This window comes from Rhinolophus sinicus, chromosome 2, assembly GCF_057876585.1.
Source record: "Rhinolophus sinicus isolate RSI-liver-muscle chromosome 2, RSI-T2T, whole genome shotgun sequence".
In the NCBI taxonomy this organism is placed as follows: Eukaryota; Metazoa; Chordata; class Mammalia; order Chiroptera; family Rhinolophidae; genus Rhinolophus; species Rhinolophus sinicus.
Genome location: NC_142502.1, coordinates 72,125,848 through 72,148,230, shown reverse-complemented (window position 1 = coordinate 72,148,230; position 22,383 = coordinate 72,125,848). Strand labels below are relative to the sequence as shown.

The following is a 22,383-nucleotide window of genomic DNA, read 5'->3' as shown; positions in this document are numbered from 1 at the left end:
AACTAGGCTATTTCAATTATTTTATTGTTTAAATCCTGAAATAAATTAGCCCAAGGGTATAAATGCTTACCTGGTGAGGTGTAGCCATCCAAATAAATGAGAGGACAACCTGTAATATACAATGTTCTTTAAGTATGATTCACCAGCATGATATGCAAACATTGTACATGTACAGAAAGCAGCACTGTATGTATATCAAGTAATGAAATTGTTCATACATTTATAAAAACTTCTTGCATACAGGAGAAATTAAACTATTGACCACTACAAACAGTGTTTTCTGAATATTCTCCAGCCCAATTGGAATTTTACAATGTTCTGAAGAACAATAAAAAAGAATTAAAGTGAAAAAAAATTCAGATATTCTTTAATAAAGAACTTTTCACCCAGGGAATTTTAGATTTATGTAAAAGCAGGAGACGTTTGTCCCTAGTCAACCCTCTTTTCTACCAAGCCCCCAAGCCTCAGACTACCTACCAAACTTCATGTAACAGTGACAGTCAGTGACAGTGTACCCGAAAGCTCAGGAAACCAAAGAGGGCTTTCAGGACCAGCTGGGATGGCAGGAACTATAACTGTAGTTCCCTACCCACTTTCACCAGTGCTGAGCTTTCAGGTCAGTTTTCAGAGTAAACCACTGACATTTGTCTACTACTGCCACCTCTCACCAGAGTTCTGAGCTTTTAATATAATGTCTAAAAGGTGAAAATATAACACTTGTAAAGCATAGCCATGCTTAGGATGGGGAGTCTAGACTAGCCACATAACTGTCTCCCAAACTTAATACCCCAAGAATCGGTGCTAAAGGATCAGGAAGAGGATAAATTGACAAATAACCAATCTTTTGTCCTTCACTGTATTTTAAAAGTTGAACTTGAGATCTTGTTATAACAAGAAAAATTTACACCCCAAAAAACAAATGAGAACCAATGAATTTCTATGGCGCACACATGCACAAGTCAGTTTTTTCATTGCTCCCTGAAGCACAGATGTTGACAGAACAAATACCAATTGATTACTAATAGGGAAAACCTTCATCTCACAGAAATGTTTCTATAAATGCATTCCTAGGCTGAACATTAATTTACTCGAATGTCACAGGCATCAGGATGGTGGGAAAAGGACACACTAAAACACTTTATTTCCATACAAGGAATATATTACATCTTCAACAAGGCTAAAAATGGACTTCTGACAAGCACACACTTAGCGTGATCTCAATAGGAACAATGATTCATCAGGTCCTCAAGTGATTTCCCAGGATCTATTTATGCACAGACTTGATCCCATAAGGAGAGGGAATGACCTACTAAGTTTTTTTTTCACAACAAGTGAGACTGTAGATCCATGTGGATCATGACTTACTTGACGTGGCAGTTTCACAAACAAATGTAATGAGGTTGTCCTCGATCTTCTCGAAAGATTCGAAGTCATCCACAATAAACACGTGCCGCTCACTGGGTTTGCTGGCTATGTTGGCAAGCTCGTTGTACTCAACATCAGCTACACCAACGACGAAGACGCTGAACCCTGCAGAGCAGTGTCACAGAATGAATTCCACAACACAGCCCTTCTTCTGTCTTTCACTGTTTAAACAACTCAAAATGAAATCTTGTCAGCAATGATGCCGCATTTTCTCGGCATATGCATCAAGTCCTTTTAATTGACGTAAACTCTCTTTCATGAATCTGTACTTTTTCCAGGTCATCCTACTCTCTGGCTTATAAAATTCAGTTAATTGGATTTGCTAGAATAAAATCCTAACAATTCAAACATTTTAATAGCAGAAAGACTTAGTTACCATGGCGCACATTTCCTGACAGAGATCCACAGTCCTAATATACCCAGGAATTCAGCATCTCTCTTAGGCACCATTTACATTTTAGGCTGATGTGACTCAGAAACCAAGAATGGGCTCATTTTAAAATTTGATTCTGATTTTTTCAACAAACTCAGGCTCAAAGGCAGCATTTTGTTCACTTTTAAAATGGAATCTACAACTCCTACTGGCAATAAACTTTCATTTATTTAGGTTAATACAAATAAAGTTTTCACTCCAAAAGCTTAATTTGACTGTAAAAAAATAAACTGTATAAGGAATTAGTTATATATAAATATGGTAACTTGAGGAGTAAGCATTCATAATCCCAAACTTCAATCAGCTAGGAGCACAAAATACAGGGAAATCTGCTCAAAGTACATAACATAACGGCAATTATTTATTAAAAGATCAGTGCAATTCCCTGGAACAAAGTACTCCACAATACTACAATAGATAATGCATTGCATAGAATTCTCCCTAGAATATGTACACCTTGGACCTTGACTGGGCGTGAGGGGTGGGGAGTAATGTAAGTACTGGAAAGACCGAGTTTCATCTCCAATAATTCTAAATAACTAATCCAAAGGGCAGTGTTGCCTGCAGCTTTCAGGACGTTTGGTGGCCAAGATCTCCCCTAGAGACGTCTCCCTGAGGCCTGGCTACTCCTCCTTTGCAGTGTACCTTCCAGCAGTCTGCTTAGGGCCTGCATCTGCAAGGCTGTGCTCAAGTAAACGCCTCCCTATGTCTCTCCTTACATAGGAACCAGCATCAAGACTCACTTCTGCTATGGCAGGAAGCCAGCTCTGGGATCATCCATCATTGAATTCTGTGGCCTTCCAGCCATCGAGGGGAAATTTAGTTTGCTCTTTGACAGCCCCTGGGTCATATCTTATACAAAGACTACACCATAGTATTTTTGAGCAATTACCAACCATTCCGTAATTAAACATAAACTAACATTATGAGGGTAGAGAGTACAGATTATACAGGAACAAGAAAATGAAATCAGTAATTTGGGGTGTTTTGCAATCATTCCTGAACATTTAAAACTGTTAAAATAATGAGTACAATCACGAGACATCAAATTCATGCTTGGGCTTACCTGACTGCTGGATGACGAAAGCTGCCTTCTTGACCTCGTCCTGTGACCGACCATCTGTGACCACAACCAGCACCTTGGGGACATTCTTCCTCATGCCACTCTCCCAGGTCAAGACCTTTTCCTTGATAAATGTGAGAGCCTTACCTACAGAGTATGGAATATTTTAGTATCACCTCAGTGCAAATTATCCAAATGCTGTTAGTCACACCCAACTGATAAGCATTTGAATATTAGAGTGAGATGGTACACTCAGTTCTACCACTCCAAATGCTTGGGAGAGTGAAGGTCTACGTGTCCTCCAATTAACTGTACCTGTTCTTGTGTTTCCTCCTCTGTACCTAATATTCTGGAGGGCCCCAAGGGCTAGGGCCTTGTCATTGTACGTGTTCAGCTTGAACTCAGACTTGACCTCATCACTGTACTGCACAAATGAGACCTGAAAGAAAATGTGGTTTGGCAGTGAAGGTAAGTCATCTCTTTTTATATTTCAACTTTTCCATGAGTCCTCTAGCTGCAGAATGGGAAAAAGAAGCATCTCAGACCTGACAGAATAGTATAAGCTCTTTATAGCTAGTATCATAACACTGAGTAAGTAAATTAAGTTCTCATTAAATTCTCTAATTTCTAACCGTTAATGAAATTGACAATAATTGATATTAAAATGTAAATACATGGTACGCATATGGTGCCATTCTCTAGAATATAGGAAGGGATAGGTAAAACTGGGGAACAGTGAGTTTCCAGAATTAGAAATGAGAACACACCATCTTGAACTCAAATGTTGACTAAACATTTGGTTCTCAGTCAATTGCTCCTTCTCACCAACTACATCCAATCTTTAGGGTAATATAAAAATGTCGCATGTGTGATAATCAGTACTCATCACAGATTTAGTGGTAGTGTGATTTAGTGGAAACAGTACAGACTTTGTAGTCAAGATTAATTGGACTGAAATCTGAGCTCTGCCAATTAATAGCCCTGTGACATTGGGTAATTTCCCAATACCGTGTTTCCCCAAAAATAAGACCAAGCCGGACAATCAGCTCTAATGAGCCTTTTGGAGCAAAAATTAATATAAGACCTGCTCTTATTTTACTATAAGACCCGGTCTTATCTAACATAATATAATATAAGACCGAGTCTTAGATTAATTTTTGCTCCAAAAGACGCATTAGAGCTGATTGTCCAGCTAGGTCTTATTTTCATGGGAAACACGGTATTTCTGGGCTTTGGTCTCCTCATCAGTAAAATGGAGATAACTATACTTTCTAGCATTGTTTTAAGGACTAGTAATCATTTATACAAAGTAGCTGGCTCATCTACATTAATAAAATACGATCGCAATTTTTGTTTTTTAATAGACATCTTAAATTTCTAAAAGGATGAAAACATGACTTAGTGGTTGATATCAAATTGAGAATATAACTAGCCTGATTTTTTACTCTTCTTAGGTTAGAACAACATCCACAAGGTTATTTGGGATTTTGAAATTTAGTATATTCCATAAAGCACTCCCATAAAAGAAGACATGATTTGTTTATGAAATTATTTGTGATTTATGTCAAAATCTCTTATTTTCATAATGTGTCTAAGATGCCAAAATAAAGAAAATTCACCAAAAGGAATGGGGAAGGAACAAAGAGAATTCAAAAGAATACTAACACAATACAGTCTTGCCATAAGGAGTCAATGGTTTAGACAAAAGAGAATTGCACAAATGATGACAATATACAGTGATACTTGCTGTAACAGTAATACAGATAAAAATCCTTCAGGAGCAAGGAATGCCTAAAGCCATCAAAGAAACCGCTCTAGAAAAGCTGGGATTGGAAGTGGGCCTTCAAGGTTGCAGAAGGCAAGAAATAGCTAATAATAACTAATCAGGGTCTTGGAGGGGTCTAGGAAGACCCCCCCCAAAATAGTTTCAAGCGACTGGACCTGAGTGCTCAGTTCACACATACATTAAGATTAGTGGAGGAGATTCTCAGTTTTATAGATAGTTACGGCTAAATGACGAGTTTTTTTTGAGGCCCCTCATAGGAAGATAAACTTCTCTAGGTTCCTACTGTAATAAAACAAATTCTTTTGGAGTAATTCCACAAGATCGTTGGCAGTTATTTTAGGGAAACAAATGAAATACCCTTTGAGTCAATAATGGCCGTTCTTCTGGTCAAGGTAATACCTGCAATGCCATGACAGAGGGGTCAGCAGGGTTCCACACACCCACCCCAGTCACCATTCATCACTGAATCCTCTGACTGAACAGAGTGTGACATTCACAATGCATTTAATTTCCAGAACGTTAGATGACCTTAGATGGAAATGTACCATTGTCAGAGTTTTAAGCTGGAAGTAGGCATCAGAATCCCCTAAATTCTCCAACAGGAATATCTTCTAGCCAAAGAGAGTACTGAGAGGAATATTTAGTCTTATGTTTATTTATCAGTGATGCCCAACTCCTTCCCAAAAATACATGTGTAATGAAAATAGCAAATAAGAGTCAAAACGTAATTTGTACCGAAAAGTCTTTCTACTTAAAAAGAGGAATTTGAAGGAAACAGCAAGACATGACAAGTGAACAGCCACCGATAAAACGACACTCACCTGAATTCCAGCAGGATTGACTTCATCAAAGGCTCCCACCGTATTGAAGATAAACTTGACAACTTTGTTAAAATTATCATCCCCGATACTCCAGGAAGCATCAGTCAAGAATACAATATCTGCCTTGGCCCCTTTGCATACTAGGAAGAAAAAAAAACAAAAAAACAGAGGAAACCCAAAATCTCATGACTTCCTTCATTCAAGTAAAATTACTTAACAGAAATGCAGTCCAACACCTTGCTACTCAAAATGTGGTTCAGCAGCATAGCATCCCCTTCTTAGAAACGCAGAATCCTGGGCCCTAGCCCAGAGTTCCTAAATCAGAATCAGCAATAACAAGATGCCCAGTTGATTCCTATGAGCAATAAAGTGTGAGAGGCACCAGTCTAACTGGTCCTCAATTTTCACTCTGGAATTACTTCATCTGCTTAATTCCATATGTAAATGTATGCTCTTTCCTCATGGAACTTTCTGAGTAGCTTCAAATAATAAATGGGGAGGAAATCAAAGGTAAAGCAATGACATTCAGAACTTAAGAACAGCTATCAGTGGATTTGGAGAAGTTGTATATAATTATCAAATATTTGGTGCAAAAAAGGTGTCTTTTCGTTTTAAATTAGGCCAATTAGGAATCCTATGGCGGGAACAAAGGGATTGAATAAAATCAATATCTTTAATTTGAATCTTCAAACTGGGAGGCTGAAAAAAATTCTACAAGGAAAACTTTAACAAGATTTTAGTATATAAAAACTTATCCTGTGGAATGTACAACACTAGGCGGAAACCAGAATGTAAACTGTGGACTTTGGGTGATAATGATATATCAGCATAGGCTCACGTGTTGTAACAAATGTGCCACTCTGATAGGGGATGTTAAAACTGGGGGAAGCTGTGCATGTGAGGGTGTGGGATATATATGGAAACACTCTAATTTCTCAATTTTGCTATGGAACTAAAACTGTTCTAAAAAAAATAAAGTCTATTTAAAAAAAAAACTCAACATGTTTTTAAGCCAAGATTATTTGCTACATTTCTTTCAGCAGTCTAATTTTTAAAAACCCTTTATTATTTTACTCTGTAATAATATACTTTTAATTTTTCGACAGCCTTCTAAGATAAAAGAAAAATACTTTTAAAATCTGAAATGCTTTTAGTTACACACTGGAAACAGAATGTGGGAAAAGAACAAACCAGTAGTTAATTAGATTAAACTTAATTTGATAAGGCGCAGAGAATTGCCCCAAATTACTCAGAGACCAGCCTTAATAACCCAGTATGTCTTTTCACCAGTTCACTGCAAGTGACAATTATGTCTCCAACTTCAGCAAATAGAAGTGTTTTAGTTTTGTGTAATTGAAGGCACTTCTCAGGCCAGAAGCCAAGAATTCCAAAGCCAAAGGCCCAGGGGCCAGCTAGCTTGCAGATACAGCCAAAAAGGTTCACAGCGCCTACTGATGCCAGCAGCCCACAGAAAGAAATGCCCACCAGGGACTGTGTAAGGTATCACTTTACATTAATCCGCAAGATTGAGGAAACAGAGTTCCAACTAAACAGCTAGAGTAGTTTATCACAGATTTTATTCACACCAAATTGTGCCTGGTATGGGAAGAAGGACAAATTACTGGTAATCTTTTCTTTTAACCTAAAAACTCTTCAACAAGAATAATACATCAGAAATGTTCTATATCAATTGTAAATGCTGTATAAATTTCATAAGTAAGAGAAGGCTATAAATCCGTCTCAGCTGAATGTATTGTCAAATCAGCTGTACTTACCATCCCGGGCGGGTGGAATTGTGGGAGGAGGAGGAGGTGTGGGTGGCTCTGTAGGGGCTTCTGTTGGTTTTAGGGCTAGAATTTAAAAATCATAATTAGAAAAACACAACATGTGCACATTTCATATTACAGAAAGTAAATTTTAAGAGTGATTTAAATCGTTGATAACAAATAAAGTCTCATTGGCAGAGACATACTGGGAATTCTATTTTATCCAAATTTGGTATCATTGGAAGTCATTCAACATTGACTACAACTGCATAAAGCAAAACCTAGATTCAGAGGGTGAACATAAGGCCTTCAGATAAGGGCAAATGAGTAAGAGTCACTAATATCGATGCATATCACCTTCTCAGCTAAAGCCACATCTCTCTCCTTTAGCTCTTTCCTTAAGATAACACCAACTCTGTAACAGGGGCAACATGGATTTGCTACAGATAAAGATCCTGAACCAGCCACAGACTCCAACCTTCAAGAACCAGACATCATTACATCATTACTGCTGCCCCTAGGGAGAAGTGCCTCCACAGGAGCCACTGAGGTCTCCCACACCCAGAGCATTCTACTCTGAAGCCTTACAGACTTTGCAGATTCCTCAAAACTTACTGGTATGTTCTTTGACAGGGACACCTGGTCCCTCAAGGTTTGGTGTCTGCACAAAAACAGTGATGTCATAATCAGTGTCTGGTGTAAGGCCAGTGAAGCAGTGACTGGTTTCTGATCCACGCACTGTGATTTCTTGTCCTCTGGTTCCTGATTATGACAACAAAGGAAAATAAAACTTCGGTTGCATTTAAAGACATTTTTATACATAATTTTATAAACAAAATGGCATCTTCTTTATTGAAGTTTAAAATGTTGCTGCTATAATACTCCAGTTTTTTGGGGGTTGTTTGTTTGTTTGTTTGTTTGTTTGTTTGTTTGTTTGTTTTGCACACGTACCATCTGCAGGGCTTAGTTTTAGCCTGTAGGAGGTAGCTGCCCGATGAGGTGACCATCTAACACAGAATGTATCCCACCCAACCTGGTAAGTTTTCAGATCTGTCACATTTAAATACACTACAAAACAAAGAAAGAAAGATATAGATTTACTTTGTAAATAAAGGACAAAAAAAAGCATACTTTTAATCATAACACAATTTTAAAACTTCCACTATGGCTGAAAAAAAAAGTCTAAAATCTTGCTATGTTTCCTTATAAGAAATATACATTAAACATACATGGAAATGGGTACAGCCAAACAGCACTCCCTTTCTATCACTGATTTTCAAGGAGAAACAATTCCACATAGTCCCTCTCAACACTACAAATGTCAATGATGTTTCATGGAAAATAATAAAAAATTTTTCTGAAGAGCTATCTTCTAAGCCCTTAAATCATTACTACAGTACTTCGTGACAACAAACTCTATCTGGGCTGAATCAGTAATTATAGCACTTCCATAAAAACTTTCAATTAAATCAACATATTTAGGTAATATATGCTTTAATATCAAATGTCAAGAAAAACTATATAGCATCCCAACTTTAATTTTACAGATCATTCATGAATGAGATTGTAATTCCTATAATTTTTATCTTTCAAAATTCAAAATATAATATTTCATGTGGACTAAACACACCTCATCATATACATTTTTGTATACTCAATTATATTACTTATGTATTTATTTAGCTGGACACAAAAGGGCAACCTACTTAATGTTGAGAAAACATGCATATGCTAAGAAGAAATAAAATTAGAACAGGCTAACCTGGTACTTTGTACTACACTTTTTCTTACAACTATGCAAAAATACATAACTCACATGTAGTGCCTTGATCCGTCAGGGGGACACTGAGTCCAGAATCATACTGAGCATAAACATTCACGTCATAGGTGGTGCTGGGATTGAGATTGTGTAATGTGTATGATGTCACTTCTCCAACAAAGACTTCCATGGGCTCACTGGAACCTTCAATAGCAATCACAAAAATACACAGAAATATGCTACCACTCGTCTCAAATTTTTCTTAAAGTGAAATGCCTTAACTTATACTCAAATGATAGTATGAACACTATTAATTCCAAAAACCCTAATGCACTTGCTCACTGTAGCACATGCTGCATTATACGGTGAATACGAAACTGTAATCAGAGACTGGATTTTTTACCCTCTGGTTCTCAAGGCATAGCATAGTACCTAGAACGTAGCAGGTGTATAATCAATGTTTCTTTAATGACTAAATCAATCATATAATCAACTACCGTACATTCTCAAACCCCTTCTCTAAGCCCCACTTTGCCAGCACAGTACTCTGCACAAAGTAGGTGCTCAATTAAAATTTTTCAATGTGTTGTAGAGATTATATAAGAACATCTATCTTGGACCTCATTCCGTGAGTTTAGTGACTAAAGGTCCTCAGTTACGAACACCTCCTCTTCCTTCAATTTTGTCTCCATTTCTTACACAGGCTCATCTTTCCTTTCTCTTGCCCTTTCTCCTTTATTTTTTTCTAGGAGAAATTTCTAGGAAAATTTAAGAAAGTTCACATCCTTCCTTCCTGGGTCCATGGCAGATACCCTAGTACACTTGGTACAGAGTATTTTTCATCCATTTTGCTAAGCATATAGACAGAACATAGAAACAAAGATAGCAAATAATTTAATCAAGGTGATATTCATTTAGGTGAAAATACCAACGAGAAGTTGAAAGTAAGCCTCTTATGAATAAACTAAAATGCTTATGCCCAAAATGGTATAATAGCTTGACATAATGGGAAAAACACAGACTTTTACATTGATTAAATATGCATTATTTCATAATCATGATAATACATAGGATGTCTGAACACAAACACCTTGGGTGTGTGCAATTTTATGGATCAGGTCAAAATTTTAGTCATGCAAATTAATGAGAATGTCATCTACACCCACAGTAACAATGATACTTCAGACCACTTATTTAAAATGATATTTCCAGAACATTACCTCTGGTCAGAGAGGACTTGATGTGATAACTGAACTATCAGGACAATCTAATCACGGGGGGGTGCAACAAAGAAACCCTCGTATGCAAATAGCTCTCCAATGCATTTCCTTGATGATAAAGGTACTTCCTTACCCACTGGCTTATACACAATTTTATATCCAAGAACTGGAGAGGGTGAAGGATCCCAGGATACCCTGAATCGTGTATACCATTCATCAGAGATGTGTATGTTCTGAGGCGGAAGTAGTCCCACTGCAAATAAATATTGGCAAACATTACTGACCTTTCATTGACACACAGGGAAAGCACAGAACTTGATGAGTATGATTATAAGTATTGATAGTGCAACCCCATGAAAAATATCTATTAATATTCCATAATTTCCTTATCCAGAAAACAAAAGGTATTAAAATGTTCAACAGAAAACTTAGCAGTTTTCCAAATTCAAACTGCAACTCAACTCAAGTGGACTCAGGAACTGGTGGTTTCCAGAGATGGTTATGTTGTATGACGCAGAATTACAGAAACTAAGAAATCTCATACCACTTTTAGACTGTTTAAAGATTGTAAGAGCCAACAAGCAATTGAGAGACTATCTAGTCCAACTACCTGATCATATAAATAAGGTACGATTTGCCCAAGACCACACAGCCAGCTAGTGACAGAAACAATGTTCTTTCCCAACACCATTCTGCTCTCCACCCATAAAACCAAGAATAAATCCTCAAGCCTCCACAGGTACTGCCTCCAACTCCACACCCTGAAAATCAGTGCTGTTAAGTAGCATGTTAAGTAGTTGCTGAGTTAGAATTTGTACTATTACACAAATAAGGAATTCAACTTGAAAATTTGTTTCATAAGAGAAACTAAAAATGACTTTGGGCCTTCCTCGAAAATTCAATATTTAGGAAAGATTTTTGTATATATTTTGATAAGTACAAAATTCTGAAATATGCCATTTCCCCAGAAAAGTACCAAAGTATATTCTAAAACCTAAGGGAAAGTAAAAAGTGGGAAGTTGTGAAATTAAATCATCTTGATTTCAAATTAAATCACTCAGCTGAGTCTCCATTGACTGAGTCCTATAGACAACAGGTGCCAGTAAATATAAATATTCCTGGCCTTGAGAGACAGAGCTGAAACAACTCTAGTCCTGCTTTTCTCTTAAGAGCTTTGAATGTTACCTCTCCCAAATTCTGTACTGTTGTCAAGATCATTTAAGCACAAAAAGAGTTTGGGCAACTGAATATAGTAAGGATCCTGAAATCATTAGTTAAGTGGAGTTTTGCTGAATAAAGTGGAAAAGAGGAATGCCAATATTTGCCTGTAACAGAAACCAGATCTATTGCCTAGCATCCCTTTATGCTAAAGCAGTGCCTCTCAACCTTGGATTAGAACATCAGCAGGTCCAGGCCACACCTCAGACCAGTTACATCAGTATATCAGCGGGTGGCACCCAGGCATAGCAATTTTTAAAGCTTCTCCTGTGATTTCAATGAGCAACCAAACTGGAGAACCTTTGCTCTAGACCATGAGAAATTGCCACCAATGTAGGCTTGAAAGGGCAGCCGGAAAACTGGCAATTCTTCATCAATTACTTGGTACAACACAAAAAAATATTTTTTAAAAAAGCTACATTTGTAAACACAGAAGATAAATGCTAATCATCTTTTTTATTTATGACTTAAGTTTCTATCGTGACGGAGTTGTTTTTGCTGATACTAAATTGACTGAGTTATTAGCTACAACCTTAGCTGATACCACACAAACTGAAGTATCATTCATAGAATAAGCAATGGTTTTTCCAAAGGAGAAATAAATGACCTCAAGCAAAGCAAAATATGCAGATTTTTGTCTCCTTTTTCTTCTTTTAGTGGACCTTTTTAAAAGACGAATTCTGTTTTCATATCATTTTGATGAAATTAAACGTCTAATATAAATGTTAATGCAGTGCTAATGTGGTATTTGAAATGCATTGGTAAAGGCCAAATTTAAAGGTTATAAAAGGGATAAGACATTTACCAGTTCTTCCATTTCCTGTTAGATGGCTGCCATCTCCATCTTCGTAAACAGCAATAACAGTAATTTTATACGGAGTATCAGATTGCAGGGGCTGCAGTATTACATTGTTTCTTCTGCCTGGGACTGTGGTCTGTTGGGGAAGTTAAATTATAAATTTACTATGGGCTAGAGGACTTCCAGATCAAAAGACAATATTGTTGCATGTATTCCCATAAACAGTATGTTTTCTTTGTATTTTCTTTGTTGTTGCACAATGTTCATGGCAAAGCAAACCGTCTACGCTGCCTGTGTGCAGTGTGGGAAAATGGTTTTAGAGTCAGACGGATCTGGGCTCAAATCCCAGATTAGCCATTTACCAGACTGATGACTTAGCATCTCTGAAGGAAATTGTGAGGTTGAAGGGCAATAATACGTACAACGCCTCGGTATGTATTACTGAGTACCACAGTGCCTGGTAGTATGTTCCCTTCATCTCTCATTGGTCCATGTTACATTTTTCTGTATTCCTTCAACAAGTATGTACCAAGTACCCACTGCGAGCCAGGCATGGTACTAGCTACTGGGAATACATTGGTGAGGGTTTCTGCCCTCAAGAGTATCAGTTTGGCTGATACTAATTAGGTGGAAAAGATGAAAAAGAAGAAATGGAAAATACATTTAACTACCTCCATGAAGAGTAAATGAATCAGATAGATTTCTAAATCTCTCTTTCAATCCTAAGCTTTACTTCTATAAACAGTGTGAATCACTTACGTCAGTGATTTCCAGTTAGAGTCCCTTGATTACAAATGGTGACTTAGGGGAAGAAATTATATCTTTACTGTTTTCAGAAAGTGAAGGGAAAATGCACGTTTGTACATGGGAAGGCTGAACAAACACTAAAGCATGAGCTTTGCTTTGGCAAACTAAGTGTGGCAATTTGGCTTATCTCTTTTTGATCAGAAACACTAAGTGGCAGTTGCATGTGTTTCTGATTAATAAAATGGGGGCTTGAATTAAAGCTTAATATATCACGTTCAAGTAGATTAAATATTTTATAACATATGGATAATGGAAAGAAAATGATCAAAGAGGACGTATGTGGCAAAATTGTTGCAAACCAGGCCTAACTATTTACAATCAACATTTTGTGTAATCTTCCACTAAACTATCACATCAATTAATCACTAAACTTTAAAGAAAGGGCTGAGTTTTTCCATCCATAACAAATGGATATGCATAGTAAAAGCTATGAGAAAGCTACATGAAAACTTGAATCTGGTTCTAAAGAGACATAATATGACACTCAAAAAGTTTGAACCTAATATTAGAGTACGTATATTCCAAAAACAATATGTACTGAAAAATGTTAAATTTAGAGAAAAGAGAGATCAATCAGCACTGGCGTATTTAAGGAAGACCTTGTAAACAAAATAGATTTAAAGAAAGCGTAAGATTTAAATAGTCACAGCATTTGAACATGAATTTAGGTAGCTCAGAATAGTTGGTATCATGTTTCACTAGACTTAATTCCTATGGTGTAATTAGATGATTAGAAATATGCATTTCATGGGATAAGGTAGTTTTAAATTTGTCTTTGGAATAGAAATGAGCCCCAAAGACACTGATTCTCTGTAGTGTGGAAGCCCATAGGAGGCACATCCCAGTGGTCCCAATGTCATGTCAGAGGAAGTCATATAGAATGTAACTTTCACACAGGGGTCAAGGACTCAGCTCTAATCCCATCGCCCTCTTCGAGAAGAAAGCTTAATTTCACTCTCCAACCAGGTTGGAAATTATCAAATGCTCAAATAAATGAGAATCAGACTCACATATTCATCAATTGGGTCACCAACAGTGGGAGAATAAATGATCCTGTATTGCTGAACTGGCCCGTCAGCATGATCCCAGGCCACAGACAGGCTATTGGTTGTCTCCCCAAAGACTCTCAGATTTCTTGGTCCACTTCGTGGTACTAAATAAATAAAATACAATAGAGTTATTTGCCTGCCTGTGAGCATGACAGATATGGGGGTGGACGGAGGGGTATAAAAGAATTTTACTCAGGTCAGATTAAGGAAAGGACTTGCCGATGTTTCACCATTCACTAGGTTGCTTACTCCTTGTGATAAAATACACATCTTTTATGGTTTTAATGTGAAAACATAACGAGTCGGAAGTGCTACATTTCAGAGCTACAGTTACATGCTGAACTTCCAGGGGCGTATAGCTAGGTTTCAAACTAAACGTACAAATAAGGAAAGAAAGGGAGTATTTTAACCACTTCCTGTTTAATGAAAAATAGAGGCCAGTCCTCACGTTTTCAAAGTACCCATTTGGTGAGAAGATTCATTGAAGGGCAGAAAAAGGAGGGAAAAAAATCCCTCCTTAACTTAGGTCCTCGATGAGAAAATGACCAAATGAAGATCACTCAGCACAAAAGGCAGTCATGGATCCAAAGCCTTAGCCTGGAGTGTGAATGTGGAGGAGCCCAGACAGAAAGAACCACATGCCCAGGCCTCCCCTCCCCTGCACAAAGATGGAGAAAGCTCTCACCACCTCTCACTCACCACCCACCTCACCCTCTTCACTCACTCAGAGAAGCCCTGCCAATTCAGTTACAAGGGAAGGGGGTGGAGAAAGGATTTCTGCCTCACGCGTTCGGCCCTGGGTGGGGCTGGGATTCCCCTCTCCGTCTGAGTAGAGAGCCACGATGTTCACGGAATAGGGTGTGTCTGGAATCAGCCGCTCCAGGTGCACCGTGCGGGTATTTCCTGGCACCACAATCTGGAGGGGAGGAAATGCCAAATTCTGTCTGCTGACAACCCAAATGCTTACCAAGTCTTTTATTAGTCAGCATAATAACTTTGATAATAAAAGGCTGAGCCCAGACATGCCAGAAGCCAACTACTGTGCTTCATCATGAGATATGCCCAGCCCACACCATTAGATGCAATTTATCCTTAGAAATGTCCTCTCCAAAAAAATGTTAGTTCACACTTGACCTTAGTAGCTTCAATTATCTCACATTTCTGTTTATTGTAAAGATTCTCAAATATAACATCCAGGGCTCCTGATAGTTACCCAAAGAACATCCTGAATATTAAATACACATAGAAGAGACTTCTACAATGATGGTGGAGAGGTTTTTGTATTAAAATAGAGAGCAGTTTTATGCAATGGATAAGGGCAACGTTGTCTGAATATGTCCTACCATACACAGGGACGTGCAAATCAATATTCTTACAGAACACGTGTATTGTCCATCATTTGTCTTTCTTCATCCATCACCATTATTCATTTTTATGAAGACTTATAAATAAGGTTAATCTATAAATTTACTTTTCTTTAGGTATTCTGATACTGTCCTTATTCAAATTAGTAATTTCTGATTACTAAATTACTAATCTACTTACAAAACTGAATGGTACTATGAATTGAAGATAAATTGGGCCATTTCTAAAAGCCAGTGAAGGGATACTCTAAGACAGTTTCACAATAAAGACATTTGTACTTTATAACAAAAGCCCATATTAACAAGGTTTAGCAATAATTTGCATTTATTACTGGGGTTTTTAACTCATATAGGCTAATTTGCATTTCCCCAAATTCAATTTTGCTGACTAATCTTATAGTTAATACACCTGCCTTAATTCATCAAAAGCAATCATTTAATCATTATACTCTGGCATGTTTGTGGTTTGCATTTTCACAGGCTCCCCAACATGACATAAACATGAGCTTACATTTATCAGGAAATGAAGTTTCTGAGACTCGGTGCCACACCAACAACTGGCTTATTGTTCTGGGCCAGCAGCCATGGCAGGAGGAACAGTAGAATGTATGAAATTCAATTGCTGAGCTCTAAGATGACAAAATTACTTACAGATTCCGAGGGTCTCGTGCCAGCCACAGGAGAATACACAATGCGATACTGCTGCACAGGCCCAGGGGCAGGGTCCCAGCGAACATCTAGGCTGTTTGGCGTCGGATTGTACACTTGGATGTCTCTTGCCAGTCCTCTCACCACTGAGGAAGGAAAAGCCAACACGTATTTCGTAAGTCTGTTTACACATGTTAGCTTTTGCTATCACTTCTTCAGAACTTACACTCTGTAAAAGGGTAAAATACTGCCCTCCTTAAACTTCTAATTATCTACATACAAAAGCAGATTTAAAGTCTCCAAGTCCAAATTTACTCAATGTTAGCCAATTATAGCCTTTGTCTGTATGGAAACAAAGTTATTGCCAATAAAAACAAGCTAGTAAAAGTAGTAATAAAGTTGGCCATAAAGGGACAACAGATAAGAGATAAAATGAACTGGAAAAGAAGGTTCAGCTTTCCAACATAGGTAACGGAGAGATAGAGAGGAGGAATTTTACAATGTCTGTCTTCTAAGTAAAAGTAGCTATGAGCCCATCTAATTCAGTCAGCCAGCTTCAATCATTCATTCTTTCATTCACTCCTTCTTCATTCAACAAATAGCTACTGAACGTCTTCGCTGATTAAAATTAAAAGCAAAAGGAGGGAGAAATAAGATCCTCAGTTCTCAATTAACTGCCCCAATAGGGACTTTGAAAAACAAATTAAACCCACATATTAACTCCAAACTCTAGTTTAGCCAATAACATCTTTCTAGGTCACTAATCTTTTAGCAAAAAAAGCCATCCATAGTTGCTTCTGTTTAGCCATCAGCAAGCATATTTCTAAAGCCAAAGAAATATTTATAAGTATGCACAAAAGCCTTTAAGCAGTACTACAAAAAACCGCTGTAAACTGGTTTTAAAGATGTTAACGGCAAATGAAAGCACAGAGATTTTTAATGCCAAAAAGCACTCCTTCAGAAAACAGAGAAATGTGCAATCAAGCAATGTGATGAACAAATTTCAACAATTCACACTATAAAAGCCCATTACAAATGCAAGATTGGGGGGAAAAAAAGCCCATTACACAACACTGTTTCCCACAAATGTATAAAGCACAAAGCAAAGCTCAGTGAATTTTTGTTAGTGAAAGAGAATACTAATGATTGTATATACACATTTATAAATCTTAAAATTATCATTTCAGAAGACAAATGTCATTATATTTTTTTTTTTTATCTCCTACTCTAAAATAGTAACAGTTGACGGTGTTTGGGAGTGAATTATGGGTAATTGTATGCTTTTATTCTATCATTCTGAATTTTCCAAATTATCTTTAATGGGTCTGTATGACCTTTATAATGAAAAGCAAAAATTTTAATGAAAAAATTAGATTTTTGTGCCTTCTTACTTACATGTCCTTGCAGTATCTGATGTGCGTCCTCCATCACCATCAGTATAAACAGGAACTACTGTAACAGTGTATGGGGTATCTGGCTGCAGATTCCTAAGAATGGCATAATTGGTATTCCCAGGGATTGGTACCTAAAGATTTAATAAGATATAAAGTACTTGATTTGAAAAACATGTAAGAGAAATAATACTTCAAACAATAAAATACTCAAAATACTAACTCAAGACCAAGTCAAGAAGCAAGCTCTGCAATATTGGAATATAATGATGTGCCTTCATATAAACTGTTACAGGGTTATAATGACTTCTCTAGACCGCTACACTCACCCTAGGCTTCTCTTTTAGAACTTCCTGGAATGGTTACTTCCCCCAGCCCTAACCCTCCTCAATCCCCTTATCACACAGACACTAAGATTCCAATCTATTACCCACTGTCAAGTTCTATTAAATGAATATGAACTTCTTCAGTGCTAAAATAAATTGGTTAACTCCTTTAGCTCCACTTTTAAATCATTTCACTACGTTTAAACAAACATTCATTTTTCACTACAGGAAATAGTTACCAGTTCCTCTGGACCACCTGCTGTTTGTGTGTAGAAGAGCTTGTACTGACGAGGATTTCCCTCTGCATGGTCCCAGCGAACATTCAAGGTGCTGGTAGAAGGGTCATACACTCTTAGGTTCTTCACAGTATTCAGAGGTTCTGGAATGTGCAGAAATCACATCACAGTATGATCTTAAGCAAGCACACACGAAACACAGGCTCACTGATATCTCCCAGGAATCCTGGAACGTAGCAGGCACCCCATAATGGGTACCCAACAAATATTTGTTGAAGTAGTGAATAAATGAAAGAATGTCTGTGGTAATCTGGTACACATCTCATTTCTCCATGAGATAGTTTGGCCCCAGAGCTTTTTTTATCCTAAAAAGTAATAAATGTCTTTCTCCACAGAGACAGTTGACTAACTCCAAGCAAGGATATTAAAAACAATTAATATCATTTTTTAAATGCATTTTAAAAGATTAGCAAAACTCTGAGTCACTGTGTTTCCAGATAAGGACGTGATGCTGTTCCAGTGGTAATTATTAAAGAAGATACAGGAGTCTGGGTTCACTTACTGGTCTTGCCTCTTCCGGTCATCCGACCTCCTTCACCATCAGGATACAGGGAGGATACAGTGATTGTGTAAGGAGTGTCGGGCTTCAGTTTCTGCAGGACCACACTGTTCTGTCTTCCCCCTATCGTGGTCTTGAGTAAAACAGGAATAAGTGTTAACCTTGTTCTCTCCATCTCACTATTAGAAAAAGCTCTTTAGGCAGGGAAGCCATTTGAGATCCTTGCCAAGGTCTGGAAACACGTACTGCAGTGAAGGTTTAAAAGCTATCTATCTTATGGTATCATTTTAAATGTAAATTATGCACCTTGAATCACAAAAAGGATTCTAAGCCTTAAGCTGGTGACCTCAAAAAACTATTTCCATTTGCTCACCTCCAGCACTGCCAAATTTCATCCATAACACATTTCACAGATCTCTTCCCAAAAAGGCATTAATCATAAGGGAGCTACAAAGGAACTTGAAGATAGCAAAGGAACTTCTTACTTTTTTACAGATGTTTTTCATTTGCTTTAGAAACACATTAAAATGATTCAGCAAAAGATCTAAAGCTTTTGGTGTTTCCCCCAAACACTGCCACTCTAACAGTATTAGCTTTGTAAACTACGTGACCAGACCTTTTGCCAGGACACAATCAGGCAGGGGTTCCCAGCCATCTCCATGATCCCACCCTTGTGGTACGATGCTTTTTAAATTTCTTCTAATTACAGAGTTTTAAGTATTGTATTCATTGCTTAAGGTCATCTAGCTATCTTGCTGAAAGAAAATTTGTATGATTTGTTAACAGCTTACCAAATTCAGATGTTTCTCCCACACTAATTAAAATCGCATGAAAAAGGCATGCTGCCCACAATGAGTACACATGTGGATGGCTGGGTGCACGAGCATAGTCCAGATGTTTCCCACTTCACACCCATCCTCTCAAGCAGCCTGAGTTCCAGGGAAAATCTCAGCGAATCACTGTAGCCATTCTCAATGTCAGCAAATTAAACTACAGTGGCTAATTTTAATAAATTTAAAATTTGAGGCTATGAAAGAAAAGTATCAGTTTGATACTTAGCGAATCCAAAAGTAGCCACTTAATAGAATTAGCCTTATGAGTAAGCAGAGGGATGTCTGCCTACTTCTGTCCAGAGCTCCAAGATAATTCTGGCATCAGTGATTCATTACTTTATTTCTGGACTAGCATTGAAATGCAAAGATCCCTAAGAATAAGAAACCTAGAGGGATTATCAACTCATACTTTCCAGAGGATAATTTTATGAGACTCCATCTAATTACAACAAATAGTTGAGAAACAGTAACAGAGATTCAGGACAGCAGTTGGAGGGTCAGTATCACGGTGAAGTTTAGCCTGTTTTATAGTTTTACCTAAATCTGGTCTGGCACAGACAAAGAGATCTACTTCTGACATTAAAATATCAATCCATTAAATGTGTCTTGCTTATTTTATATAGAAGCCAGTTTATTACAGTTGGTATTTAATTTACTGTTGATAACCTATTCAAGTAAAATACACGAATTTTCAATCCAAATACATTAAACTACCTAAGTCTGGTTCTATGGAAACCGCGAAAGGCCAACTGAAAAGTCTCACTGGGGGTGGGAGGGTTTCTGGTTCAGCGTAAGATGTGTGACTGATTTGCTGGCGCTCAGCTAGTCAAATGATTAAAGGTTAATGACTCATATCTCTCTAAGGCTATGTGAGGAATTATAATGGACCCCCCCGCCCGCAAAAAAAAATCAACCTCTCCAAAAGAAGTATTTGATACAAATCAGAAAGCATCACCTCATCTGTGTTAAAATCATGGTGCTTCCTGAGCTAAGATAATGTGTGTAGTTGTAGACACACATTTCATAAAAGCAAAGCTGGAAAAAGTTCAAAGACAGACAACTAAACTAAGCAAGGTGAATAGACAAGGGCTCTGTTAAAAAAGGAAAAACAGAGAAGATACAATAGATGAAGGCTGAGTTTACAGTCCTACTGTATTTCTCACAAAATTCTATTTGAGTAAATATAAAAAGAATTTTAAAAAAGTATGAATTACGATAACAGGTGCCCATATCTGAAAACACCAGATCTAGGAGATACCCTATGTCATGCAAAAAACGAACAAAAGAAAATCAAATAATGGAAATTTAGGAACTTTTCAGCACTGATTAAGCTAGGGAGATATAGATTGAAAATTTAAATAGACTCAAAAATCTAGATATCTTCGTGGATAATCCAATTGTGATAGCTTTTTAAGGGAAATGTGGACACGTTGAGACACTTTCCTGATGCTGTGAGACAACCATGAAGAGCAACTCTTGTCTCCCATGAGGACATCTACTGAGTTTCCATCAGGGATGGAGTCAAATAATTCCATCCAATATAGTAAATCTTACATCTCTCAAAATAATAAGTATGACTAACCAAATACTGCAGTGAAGAATTTTGAAGAGGAAAGGGTAGAATTGGTCTAATAGTTTTTTCAAAACAAATTACCGTTTGTTCATTGCCTTCGCCTGTTGAAGGCTGGTAAGTGATTCTGTATTTCTGCACACGCCCACTAGCAGGATCCCACTTAACCGTCAGGCTGTTAGATGTTGCATTGTACACCTGAAGGTTCCGTGGCCCGCTTTTTGGAGCTGAAAGAAGAATGTTGAGAAACAGAATAAGAATGTGGAACAAGGCCTCCCTCCAAAATATGCACTGTTCCCAAGGAAATCAATAGAACCATATACTTATAGGTTTAGCACTAAATTAGACCCATGATAAATCATGGTTATCAAGTCTTAAATGACTCTAACAAATAGCAGCAAAGCAAAGTTTTTCAAGAAAAGAAGGCCTGTTTTTAAAAGGTTCCAATCAACACCTTACAATTTAAAAGCAGAAGGCCTGTTTGCAACAGATTTTGTGGTATTTTTCTTTCATTCATTCATTCATCTATTCATTCATTATCTGGACATTCATATAATTCAGCAAATTAAATTCTTACCTTGTGTTGTTAAGGGTACCAAACGCACTAGAAAAATAGAGAGAATTTGGGAGAATATTACTAATATAGCTAAAGCTCTATTTTTTAAATTAATTTTAAAATAACTATGTCCTGAAGGATGAACACCTACGTGTGCGCTCACTGCCAGTCAGGTCATCGCTTTCTGACTCATCAGGATAGATGCCAGTGATAGAAATTTCATAGAGAGTGTTTGGGTTCAGGTTTTCAAACACCAAACTATTTTCATCTCCATTTAAAATGGTCTTAGGAAAAGAGAAAGAAAAAAACAAACCCACACGAAATTAAGTCACCACATACATCATATACTCAATGGCAGTTTGCTGACATTATTTACTCAGATGTTTCTCCTGCTTTGATTCATGCCATGAGCTCAAATGTCACTCGTAGGAAAGGATGCTTTTCTGACAACAGAGTTAATACATATTTCAAAAAGATTTTCTATAATTAAATGGGATTTTTTTTAAAAAAGAAAGAAAACAAAGGGGGAAAAAAGAAAGAATGAGAGTTAACACTACCTCCATCTTATCCGAGCTTCCAGAAGGTGCCCAGGTTATTCTGTAGAGAGAAACATCGGAAGCTCCATGATCCCAAGTTCCTCTGAAACTCTCTGGTGTTACTTCAGTAATCTTCAGGTTTTTTGGTGCCGGCACCTTGCCTATCATAAGAAAAGGCAGGATTAAGTTCTTTAATGTGATCTACAAAGTTAGTAATA

General features: G+C 37.4%; 1 protein-coding gene across 3 annotated transcripts in view; it reads right to left on the bottom strand.

Annotated features, from left to right (window-relative positions):
* Positions 1 to 22,383, bottom strand: part of COL12A1 (collagen type XII alpha 1 chain) — a 113,465-nt gene that overhangs the window by 30,157 nt on the left and 60,925 nt on the right. For all 3 annotated transcript variants that reach the window (XM_088795601.1, XM_088795600.1, XM_088795602.1), the window contains 21 exons: positions 22,187 to 22,326; positions 21,781 to 21,913; positions 21,651 to 21,677; positions 21,158 to 21,300; positions 18,674 to 18,803; positions 18,115 to 18,254; positions 17,554 to 17,683; positions 16,162 to 16,304; positions 14,933 to 15,062; positions 14,108 to 14,250; positions 12,297 to 12,426; positions 10,407 to 10,526; positions 9,111 to 9,257; positions 8,246 to 8,362; positions 7,910 to 8,056; positions 7,304 to 7,378; positions 5,529 to 5,668; positions 3,237 to 3,360; positions 2,925 to 3,068; positions 1,366 to 1,530; positions 71 to 109 (listed from right to left, as the gene is read on the bottom strand). In XM_088795601.1, coding sequence (XP_088651727.1) covers positions 71 to 109; positions 1,366 to 1,530; positions 2,925 to 3,068; positions 3,237 to 3,360; positions 5,529 to 5,668; positions 7,304 to 7,378; positions 7,910 to 8,056; positions 8,246 to 8,362; positions 9,111 to 9,257; positions 10,407 to 10,526; positions 12,297 to 12,426; positions 14,108 to 14,250; positions 14,933 to 15,062; positions 16,162 to 16,304; positions 17,554 to 17,683; positions 18,115 to 18,254; positions 18,674 to 18,803; positions 21,158 to 21,300; positions 21,651 to 21,677; positions 21,781 to 21,913; positions 22,187 to 22,326 — 2,607 coding nt within the window. The remainder of the gene's footprint in view (positions 1 to 70; positions 110 to 1,365; positions 1,531 to 2,924; positions 3,069 to 3,236; positions 3,361 to 5,528; positions 5,669 to 7,303; positions 7,379 to 7,909; positions 8,057 to 8,245; positions 8,363 to 9,110; positions 9,258 to 10,406; positions 10,527 to 12,296; positions 12,427 to 14,107; positions 14,251 to 14,932; positions 15,063 to 16,161; positions 16,305 to 17,553; positions 17,684 to 18,114; positions 18,255 to 18,673; positions 18,804 to 21,157; positions 21,301 to 21,650; positions 21,678 to 21,780; positions 21,914 to 22,186; positions 22,327 to 22,383) is intronic.